This window comes from Equus przewalskii, chromosome 2 (assembly GCF_037783145.1).
Source record: "Equus przewalskii isolate Varuska chromosome 2, EquPr2, whole genome shotgun sequence".
NCBI classification, from domain to species: Eukaryota; Metazoa; Chordata; class Mammalia; order Perissodactyla; family Equidae; genus Equus; species Equus przewalskii.
Window position 1 is genome coordinate 69,866,935 of NC_091832.1, and position 12,372 is coordinate 69,879,306.

At 37.9% G+C, this 12,372-nt stretch overlaps 1 protein-coding gene across 3 annotated transcripts in view; it reads right to left on the reverse strand.

Annotated features, from left to right (window-relative positions):
- The window catches only part of KLHL2 (kelch like family member 2), a 107,382-nt gene that overhangs the window by 64,295 nt on the left and 30,715 nt on the right, over positions 1-12,372 (reverse strand). For all 3 annotated transcript variants that reach the window (XM_070608358.1, XM_070608357.1, XM_070608363.1), the window contains one exon: positions 11,713-11,834. In XM_070608358.1, the coding sequence (XP_070464459.1) occupies positions 11,713-11,834 (122 nt within the window). The remainder of the gene's footprint in view (positions 1-11,712; positions 11,835-12,372) is intronic.

The window sequence follows — 12,372 nt, forward strand, 5'->3', positions numbered from 1 at the left end:
GGTAGGCAGGCCTTTCTTCCCAAATGAATATTTTATTCTATTTCTACTATCATTTATCAGACCTAATCCACCCTAATCTCTTCTCGTTTAGTCCTCCCTCTTGAAAGGCACCACGATCAAAAAACATGACTGCTGGTCTCTCGACTAACTGAACATGCATTTTACTCCTATAGATCAAAACTGCCTTCTGCATCTCCTTTAGATCCTCCAGGATTCTTCCTTTCCACAACCTCAGAATTTCATAAATAACTAAAGAACAGACTAACAGACTATCACTGACCCTGCATCCACCTTCCAAAAACAGAATTTAAACTAGTTCCATCAGGCTGGTGAGATTGAGGCATCAACCTACTGTCTAAAGAAGAAAACTGGGACGAACAAGTACCTTCGTAGGCCTCAAAAATATTTTTTTTAAATTAAAATATAAGCAAGCAAGTTTAAGGTGCCAAGATTATCAGTTAACTCAAACAACAGAGCTAAGATGTGAGTCTCTTAATATAAGGGACTAATGACAGTGCTGGCTTTGCAAAGGTGCTGCATGGATATATTCACAACTGTGGATGATAATCACCAAATCAACTGATACATACAATTGTCAAAATAATTTATCTTCATTGTCTCCTTTTTGTAGCAGTCATTCCCTAGACCAGGGGAAGTCATCCAAACAGCTCCCCAGGGACTGCATTACTTTATTACATACAACTCCCTCCTCTTCCTCTCCTCTCTCCTGTTCTTCTATGCCACCTCCTTCTTCATCTTCTTTCTAAATTGGGGTATATTATTCAGAGGCCCCCATAGACTACCAAGTTTATTTCAGTGGAGTTTTTTCAAAGCTGAACAGGCTCCAAACAATTTTTTTAAGATTTTTTTTGTTTTCTTAAAAATAATGCTAAATCAAAACACACAGACAGACATACACACACACATACATAGATTCTCACACATGTAACACCCTCTTATTGCTTGGACAAATAGCTCTTTTCCAGTTGCATGTTATTTTTCACCAAAAATTATTCTATATTCTCTACACCCAACTCTGTCTGTAATATGCATACACTATCTCCCAACTTTGTTTCTCAAAGTCTAGGCTTGACATGTGAAAGAAAGATTATAAAATCAAATTATTGATGGAAAATAAAAAGTGAGAAAATACATGATAGGAAAGCACAGGTTAAACAAAATAATAATAAAATAAAATCACATTTAATAGGCAATAAGTAACTTCATCCATCTTACTCATAGCCTCTCCCTGATCCCAATTAGAGCTTAATTACAGAATATGTGCTGTTCTCAATGATCCTTATCAAAGTGCTTTAAAGTCTTACTCATAACAGCCAAAAACTTTAAACACGTGGCCATCAACATGCTGAACTGCAGTAAATCTACACAATGGAGTACGCAGCAATAAAGTCTATTGATGTGAAGTTCAACAACAGGCAAAACTCACCTATTTAACAGAAATCGTTATCAGTTGTTGCCTGGAGTAAGGGGTGAGGGATTTATTAGGAAGAGGCTTGAAGTTATAAATGCTCGATTTCTCGCTTTGGGTGTGGGTTCATGGGTGTATGCACTTGTTACAACTCAGCAAATAGAACAATTAACATCTATGGTATGTAAATTATACTCCATCAGGAAAAAAACAATGAGTGCTTTAAGCCTACACTAAGAGATTAACCAGAGGTCAGTGGAAGGCATTTATAAATTATCAAACAAATTTTTTAAATGGAAAATAATCCTATTTGATAGAATCCAAAATAAGAAAGTAACCCCCCCAAAAATCAAATCTATTTACATGACCAAATTTCTACAGTAGTATTCAAAAAGTTAAAATAGCAGCTTGTGAATACATGTCAGTGATATAGCTATACTCAATTTCCACTAGAAATAAAGTTTTCATAAATTGTATATCCTGCGGAAAGGCACAAGCACACTTAAACCAGACGATCAGAAGCACATAAATTTTACTAAACCGACAATGGGATTAAGACATCAAGGTCCAGCTTATCTCAAACCAAATATGCCAGAACCACAGGTAATTTAACAACTCTATACTCTCATCACCTGAACTGGTTTGGAGAGAGAGACCCTTAACACTAGCAACAAGCCTGATGCAAACGTGCTACCCCCCAACACAGGCTCCAGACCTCAACAACAGGAGGCAAAGATGGAAGATCACGAAAAAAATCCACCTAATACGAACTTTGATTTATATCCGACTTCTCTCATCCCTGCTTAAATCACCACAACCTTGCTTATAAGATGCTAAGTCATAAGAGGACAATGTTATTTTCTATTCATTGAGATAAATGCCTTTTATGTACCACATGAAGCTACTTAAAACATGAATCACGGGGCTGGCCCCGTGGCCGAGTGCTTAAGTTGGCGCATTCCGCTGCAGGCGGCCCAGTGTTCCGTTGGTTCGAAACCTGGGCGCAGACATGGCACTGCTCATCAAACCACGCTGAGGCAGCGTCCCACATGCCACAACTAGAAAGACCCACAACGAAGAATATACAACTATGCAGCTTTGGGGAGAAAAAGGAAAAAAATAAAATCTTAAAAAAAAAAGAACATGAATCGCAAAATGACAACCATGTGGACATCTTCGAAGATCATATATTTTAATAATATAAAGCCACAACAAGCAACATAATTACCAATGCTTCTGGAGTACCTACCTTTTCTCCAAACAGGAACTTAAAAAACCACTTCAAGTGTGATGTTCATCTAGTTTTATAAGACGTCCTTATAATAAAGCTTCTAGATTTTCTCAAACTAGCTGACTTCACCGGCTGCTTCCATACTAAATTTTAAATAAACTTTTCATCTGTTCTACGCTTTTAACTTATATAGAGTAAAACATAATTTAACTGGCATGATTGGAAAATGGATGTTCTAGTTGATCAAATATTTTGATTAAAATTATGAGGCTTACCAAGTTCAAGCTTAAAATATAAAATACAATCAACATAAAAACTCAATTGCAATCAATTTAAAATTTTATAGTAATTATTAATATAAAGGAAATTCATCATTTTGTGCCTCTGGATAATGATAAACTAAAATTATCACTATTCTGGTAAAGTGATAAAATACTAGGGTTAAGAGATTTCTAGATTTTAGAATGTCAGATAAATTCACTCCAATGATAGGATTTCCCATTGCTATACCACAAACACCACTAATCCAAAAGGTTTGAGTCAAGGCATTTTAATGTATTTTTTTAAGTTTTAACCTGCATTTTCCAAGCACATCACATGCCAAACCCTTTTAGTCAGAAGGGACTTACTCTCTGCCTCATAAGAGAAATAGAACATGAATGGAAAAACAATAAGCCTTCCACAGACTCTGCTGGGACAAATATCACTTTCCCTCCAGCCACCACGTGTCAAACCAGTGGAAAAGGACGATTATAAATCAAAGATATAAAACAGTACTGTAATCACCCAAGAGTGCAATCTCCACACCAACCCAAACACACAAGACTTGTTGGTTGTTGGGTGGAGAGAAATCTATAGCAAATTAAGAATTTTTGTTTTTGGTCACAAATATATATCCTGATTCATAATATAAAGAGTGAGGGCAAAGTTCCATGAACCACTTTTTACCCAGGGATCACAAACAATCTCAATGAGGTCATCGTCGTCTTCCTCACACCTCAAGTCTTCCTATACGGCCCCATTTCCTATTTCTGCCTAATACTCATAGGGCACTTTAATACTTTTACGAGCTTTACCTGGTATATTTTACAGCATTTCTATGAGGTGTCAAAGCATTATTAGCCTCAATTAATAGCTGGAAAACAGACAGCAAGGTTAATGTCTTCTCAAGGCCATTCTTCAAGTCAATTCAAGATTTGAGCTCCGAATTCTAGTATGATAATTAGCCAGAGTCTACTGGGCCATGAGGTTTTCTAGCAGAGGGCCAATCTCAGGGCTCATTATTTTCTGAGATGCTCAACAGTAATTTAAATATGCAGCGTTATACTCAAATAATTTTATTCTAAAATGCTGCTAAAAACGTTTACAAAACTGCTCAGTAGATGTTTTTGTTCACCTTGAAGAAGAGCCTTCTACTCAACTTCTTTGGTACTTGGGCGATTTCTAAATGTATGGTTGAGAATGGAAAATGGTCGTTCCATCAAGATAACTAAAAGGCAGATCTGGAACATGACCGTAACTAAGCTTAAAACATAATCAAGTATATAGTTATAGTCTTTGACAGAGAAATTTCTTTTTATTTTTAAAGATTAGCACCTGAGCTAACATCTGTTGCCAATCTTCTTGGTTTTTTCTCCTTCTCCCCAAGGCCCCCCAGTACATAGTTATATATTCTAGTTGTAGGTCCTCCTGGCTCTGCTTTGTGGGATGCCACCTCAGCATGGTTTGATGAGTGGTGCTAGGTCCGCGCCCAGGATCCGAACCAGCGAAACCCTGGGTGGCCAAAGCGGAGTGCAGCAACTTAACCACTCAGCCACGGGGCTGGCACCCAGAGGAATTACTTTTAATATAAGGTGCAAAATGGTCCCATGCTATTTCATTTCTATATGGAGATAGATGAGAATTCAAAATACTCAGGCCCCCTGTCCTCTAGTTGAGAGGCCTGGCCTCAGTGAGCCACTGCGGCTCATAGAGTTTGTCACATCCTCAACTGCTTGAAGGCAGAAAAAGACAACTACCAGATTATAAGATGTTCAGAAATGGGTTATCTGAAGAGCAATTATTTGTCAGAGTTTTTCTGGGTACCACACAGGATAGAGACATTGGATCTGATGGCACTCAACCAATATTCTGGTCACTAGAATATTATGTTTTGTAGTAGGATGATAGTTCATTAGGGGCCTCCCTTATCCACTTGAAGTAAACCCCCTTCTCCGTAATTCCATGCTCACCAAACGATCCTGATTACTAATTCTACCACATAGGTACCTTGATCCTGGGAATGATGCACACTGGATAATGTACACACATATAGAGTCACTAGAAACACCTATTACCCTGTAAAGGTAATAGGCTGTGAAGGCACTGAGGACAGAGGCTTTGCCCGTCTTGCTTAATATTGCATTGTCAATGGCTGTAACATTGCCTGGCATATAATAGATGCTCCATAAATTTTTAATGAACTATTATTGAAAATTGGAATTCATCAGGATCAATACTAGCAGTGGAAAAACGAGAAAGCTCAATACCTTAGAAGTAGGAAGGGGAAAGAGGAAGCCACGTATAAAAAGCAATAAAATGGTTATTAATCCTTACCTGACCTAGCTTGGTCCAGCTGCAGATCTCAAAAGCTGCAGATCTTCAAGTTCAGTCCAATTCAGTCCTACACTAATCCTGACCAAGACTGCAAAGTTCATTAGCAGTTTAATCAGTCTTTATGTGCTGTCATTAATCTTGCTGCCCTAAATGTGGTGTGTTCCCTGAAGTATCCTCATGAGTACCAAGCCACAGGTGAGCCCTAAAGCCCCACGGATTGGGCGTGGCCCCAGATCCTGGATTTGCTGTCCAGTCCCTAATGGGAATATGGACTCTGCATGATCCCACACTTACTTGGCTGTGGCCATTACAACTGCCTAGACCTTACCAAGTCTCTTCCCAGACAAGCTAAAACATAGGAGCTGTAGACTTGAATCACTGTTCACTCAAACAAGCTCTTCCTAGACCAAAGACACTGGTCATCAATCTAAGAGCAGGCACCATCACCACCATCACGATCACCACCACCACCACACGAGACTCCTGCTGCCATGCCCCCTCCAGCACCTCATTCAGACCTGAAGTTGCCACTCATCCCTGAACATTTAAATTTGGACTACCAGCTACCCTCAGTTTTAAAAATATTTACTGAGTGCTTGCTCTCCCAGATCAGTGCCCCTATTCCTGGCCCCACTGATTTATGGCTCAAGCCTCAATTCCAACCTGGCTTTCAGTGAAGTCCCAGCATGTCTCACTTCCACATAAACCAGTTATCTACTGCCTCATGTTCCACCAGCTGTTATATAAGAAGAACTACCCCATGTTACACACAAGAAAATGAGACTCAGAGAAGTTAAGAGATTTGGACAAGGTCACATGGTATTTAAATAGCAAAGCCAAGATTCAAATCCAGTCTAAGTCTATACTCTATTGCGCTTTGTTCCTTGTTCATTTTTTGTAGCATCAGACCTACCCCAGGACCGAGAACTTAGCAGATACTCCATCAATGTCTGTTGAACTAACAGAGTGTCTTCAATATCCACTTAAAAAATAAATATCCATCTAATGGGAATCTTATTTCAATGTTTATCTACACAACGCAGAAATATACACAGCAAAAGCACTCGGTACCAACTCCTGCTTAACCTACTCACCTAATTAACCAACTCTACTTATGCCCAACCTCTGTAAAGTGTACCATCTAATATCCTTGCACACTTCTGCCCTGCCAGCTGAGTTAAATTTTATCAACTCATACATGTTGAATTTGCTCCCAAATCTGTTTATGACACTTGCATATGTTACTGAAATTACATAATTTAAATAAATATGTGTACTCCAATGAAATGTGAGTATAAAAAGAGAGCTGTCTCTATGAAAACTAAGTTGATTGCTTTAGATTGACTTGATCAATGCGTTACTGCAAAAAGAAATTTTTTTATCACATTAGACGTGGGAGGAATGAAAGAGAAATTGTATAATTTGAAGATGACTTTGCATTGAGATTTCTCTTCAAGTGTCTCAGTTCTTGCTGCACTTCAAAAACAACTGGAAAATTAGAATTGATGCATCGTTATGGTGTGGTACGTGCAAGAAAGAGTACGTGGCTTTCCGAGTAGCTGACCATACTTAGTTTTACAACAAAAGATTGGCATACAATTGCATAGTTATATGTTTTAGGTTAAAATAAAATATTTAGGGTATACATGTACTCTTTTTTAATGGTTTCTCCATTTTAATAGCTTTTTTTTTTTTTTTTTAAGGAAGATTAGCCCTGAGCTAACTGCTGCCAATCCTCCTCTTTTTGATGAGGAAGCCTGGCCCTAAGCTTATATCCGTGCCCATCTTCCCCTACTTTATATGTGGGATGCCTACCACAGCATGGCTTGCGAAGCGGTGCCATGTCCACACCCAGGATCGAACCAGTGAACCCCGGGGCCGCCAAAGCGGAATGTGTGCACTTAACCGCTGCACCACCGGGCCGGCCCCATAATAGCATTTTTTTTGACTAAGTGGTCAACCATATCAAATAGGCCTCCCACCGTGGAAGCCCGTCCCTATGATGCACTCCTTTTAGGAAGGCCTCATGGGTAAAATGCTACACAACAGTATACTGCTAGTACTTCACGTCTAAAATAAACAAAAACAACCCGCCCTACACCATCAATAAAATGGACACACTATACTGAATTTTCTATTGTACTGAGATTGCATTAAACACTCTGTTGTGTTTATTACCAAGAATTAATTTTAAATGTCTCTTGAAAAACTCTCATTTAAATTCTGTTCCTTTTCTAAAAGGACGAGATTTTCTCTCTCAAATAACTTCAATTTACGCAACATGTAAGTTTCATGAACTATTTAAAACCCATCCACTCAAAATTATCAGACGCTTCTTAAATTCTCCCCAAATAGTAAAAGTCCTAATGTAGACAGAATCTGTGGATGATATTAACTTGGGAATAAGAGCATTTACTTATACTGGCACTGTCTATTAACATGCTTATCTTTGTTTTTCATACTTACATCGAGTGAAAAACTCTTACCTACTTTTAGTTAGCCAAAACAAATACCAAAAGCTAAGAAGTCAAAATGTACGTAACAAAACCACAAATCTAGCAATGAGTGAACGTTCTGAAATATTCAAGATCCTTTAGGATTCTCCAAAAACGTTAATCAACCCATCAAATGAAGAGGAGTACACTTTCAATAATTTTTGGATAATGAAAAAAATACTTTTTGGTTATAAAGATAATTTTACTTTCAAATTTATAAACTCTCTTTTTAAGTAACACTAGTTAATGACAAATTAATAGTTGTTGTGTGATGTTTGCTTACTTAACCTTCCTGAGCTTTCTCATTTGCAAAATGGAGTAACACCTATCTAATATGGTGGTGAGTATCAAATGAGACATGTAAAATGCCTAGCACATAGCTGAAAATAAACCCATGTGAAAACTCTACATATATACATAAAGCCAAGTATTCTTAATTGTGAGGGAGAGATAAAGTACATGAATTCTCTGAAAGTGTATGAAAAACATGCATACATGCTTATATGTACTTTAGTTGGGAAAGGTTCTACAGTTTTTCATCAGATTCTCAAAGGAGACCACGACCCCAGAAAAGTTTAAAGACATACTTTATGGTAGCTTTTGGCCTTATTTTCTGTTTCCAGATTTATAAAGTTTATAAAATTTGATTTGAAACTCTAAACACAAGTCAAATTTAACTTACTCAACAGGAACAACAAAAAAGTTCAATTAAAAGCACGGTGAAGGTAAGATATGTATTCTCCTTTTATTTCTCTTTAAAAAATATATATAAATTGATAAGGCTCAAATTATTCCCCAACCTTGCTACAAATAAAAACAAATATCCAAACTCACAACTAAAGTTTAAAAACTTAAACAAAAAAAAAACACTAAAAAAATAAATCAATAAATCAGGGAAACCTTCCACAGCCAAAAATTAAAGCCCTATTACTTGTGTAATACAGTAGCAACTGCTCCTCCTTCGGAGTTAATTTTTCAAATTACCTCATTCCCTCATTCTGATCCAAAGTTAACAACCTTCCCTTCAAATAGCTATTACATATTTCTTAAATTTATGTATTAAGAAGACTGCATGGTATCACAGAAGGGACCCTAAACTAGGAATCAAGGAAACCAGGCTTATGGTCCTGTTCTTTCACCATCTGACTCTAAGACAGCTGGACCTCAACCTTCTATGGCACTATGATTCTACATAAAAACATGCAATCCCAAAGAAAAGACTAAGACGCCTGCTATCCTAAAATTGTACTTTATTACTAAAACAGAAACTGACAAAAGGGAGGTGCACCTGACAAGAGATTTGACTTGATTTGATTTCTAGATCTAATAAGAAAATATACCTACAACATTTGAATTACAGAAAGTTCTGTCCCCAGAGTCAGCACTCTCAATGCAGACAGACTCAGAGCAGGGCTTCCAGTTGGGACCATTTAAAACTTCAGTTTAGGGGCCGGCCCGGTGGTGCAGCAGTTAAGTTAGCACATTCCGCTTCTCAGCGGCCTGGGGTTCGCTGGTTCAGAACCCGCGAGCAGGCATGGCACCGCTTGGCAATAAGCCATGCTGTGGTAGGCATCCCACACATAAAGTAGAGGAAGATGGGCATGGATGTTAGCTCAGGGCCAGTCTTCCTCAGCAAAAAGAGAAGGATTGGGAGTAGTTAGCTCAGGGTTAATCTTCCTCAAAAAAAAAAAAAAACTTTAGCTTAACATTAATAAGAAGACTACATACCTCTACCATACTGTTCCTTTCCTTAAGGTAAACAGCACTTACAAGAAAGATTTAACAAAGAATAGGCAGACAAAAATACACAAAATAGAGGAAAGGGCAGTTTGGTGTATCTTGATAGATAAATCCTTATTTTGTATTTCATTGAAAAATACTTGTATGGAAAAGGTAGCTTATTTCAATCGATTTTATTTCCAAATCACCTTTTCTAAAACAAGGATTTTTCAATGGAACATAAAATAAGGCTTTACATACCAAGATATTCCTTTATTAAAGAGACATCCCTCTTCCAAAAACACTATACCAAAGTTAAGCATTTAATAAGTCTGCCAAACACAACTCTTTGAATGCATTCCTCTAAGAGCTGAGCAAAATACACAAAAGGCAAATGAGCATGGCAAGAGGTTTTATGAAAGGCTGTAATGACTAATATTTCAGGACTGGAACGTGATCGTTATTAAAGGAAATATGAGAGGCATTCTCTCAGTTCCTCATAGGCGAATGTGTCCACCACAAGAACCAGTGCAAACAACACTCAGTGCTGAATTCACACAGTCTGGTCTCTTAGGCCTAAATCATCTTTTGCAATTTTCCCCATCTGACACATGGCGTGTATCAAAGAAAACAATCAGTAATTCACTTGCTGAAGATCAGATATAGGGCAAAATGAGGCCCATTTGCCTCAAATGAATAAAACAAAGGAGCAAAAAGAAACCCAAGATACAGTCTTGTTGAAAACAATGCCCCAGAATCCAGCAAATAGCCCGACTGCACAGAAAAGACCAGAGTGAGATGACATGTCAGTACTGTTATCTCATGACATGTACCAAACACTGTCTTCCATGTTAAAAAAAATGTTCACCTAGCATCTGATTCACACCTTTATACACAATTTCCATATCAACTAAGGTTTTTCAAACGCCTTATCTCATAAACGGGACTTCCAAGCAAAGATTACTGAGGCCATCTGGGAAAGATCGCCAGGAGGCCTTATCACTGCCAATATTTCAGATTTAATAATGGCATGTCTTAAGTTAAAATGCAAAGACTTCAGTCTCCAAATTCAAATATTTTGTATCATATTTCAAGTAATTACCAGGGACAAAAGATTGAACCCATAATTTCCTACTTGGGTGCAAGCAGAATTTAGATACTATTTCTTAAGAAGTTAATCCTAACTCTTTCTGTTGTCCTCAAAACACAGTTTACCTTTTGGAAGGAGTACAAATAAATACAAACTTTTAGATGGCAATTTGGCATATCTATCAAAAATTAAAACATGCATGTATCCTTTGATCCACAAAGGACATTTTAAAGAATCTACCCCATAAAATTTTTGGATGCAAATATAAAAATGCTCGTTCACTGCAACACTTTTGTAAAGGTGAAAAATCACATGTGCTGACTAACGTAAGAGATACCACACAAAAGAATGAGCTGGATCCATATGCACTGACATGTAAAGAACTTCAAGACACCTTGTTCAGTGAGAAAAGCAAATTGCAGAACAACAGGTATAGTAAAAATATATTACGTCATGAAAACTGTGTGTGTGTGTGTGTGTGTGTGTGTGTGTGTGCGCGTGTGTGTAACTGCATAGAAGATGGTCTGAAAAGAGTCACATCAAACAGATAGCAGAGGATACCCTCTGGGGAAGGAGAGTGGATCAAACGAGTGTGGGATGGGGTGGGCAGAAAGGGAAGGGCAGTTTTAAAGAGGGACTTTCACTTTCTACTCCATATACTGTCCATCTGTACCATTTAAACATTTACATCATACATACAAAACATTTGTTCTTTATACAAAGTAAGGAAGAAGTAATGTCAAATTTTAGCTAAACTCCAGAATCACTTAGAGAGGATGCTGAAACAGTAAAAGAAGTAAAGGCTCTTGGCAGTCAAAAACATCCTTTGTAGACTTCAGCCTTCAAGAGAATAAAGAAAAATGTGGGCAGCATCAATCAGTAGTTATAAATGAATATGACAGTGTTTTCAGAAAAGAACAAGCAACATTCACAGAACTAAAGGATTTGTATCTTAGAACTTTAAGAATATAAAAGATACTGAAATCAGAAACATTATTAAAAAGATATAATCATTCCAAATGTCTCTTGGAAATGCAGTTTTAACAATGAATTCTAGCACTTTGGTACAAAATGTATACTGTGTGGGTATGCTTTTTTGAGTTGAAAAACTGACATGTATAACGAGCTAAATGGTATGAGTGTTTGCTCTTACCTGTACATTTTCTTCTGTAACCTGAATTTCTGCAGTGTAAACATAATCAATTAGCATCCTCAGGGTCCAGCCGTCTACCTCTTTTATTCGAACTCTCTTTGCTCGGCTCTCACTCATCTCACCTAAAACACAAAGAAGAAAGAGTGACGCTGCAGCAAGACACTGCTGAGGAAATACCAACGCCAAGACAGACTGATCACTTTTCTTGCCACTCACTCTATTCAGTAGGCAAATGATCGCCACTTTTTGCAGGTCTGAAACATTCTCCTACCTCCCCTAAAAGCTTACCTGAGCAAACCATAAAACGAACTTTTGTTACCCCTTAGACCTGAAAATCACATCAACAATGAACATGCCACATGTCCAACTGCATTAACTACAATACCTGTGGCATTACAGGTTCAGTGTCCAACGCTGTCCATGCTCTTTTTGGGGGTCCATGCTTTTGAGAAGTTTGTTTCCTTTGGGGATTTCTACTCCTGATTAAATAGTCAAAATGTTACCCCTTCTCACTAAGAACAATGAGCACTTGCTGCAAAGGCCCCATCTGATTAGCAGCATTCATTCAACAAGCACATCAGTGCCTGCCATGGACAGGTGTGGCCTGCGCTGGACACAGAGGCTCTGCCCTCAGGGGGAGGACATGATCCTCTTTCAAGC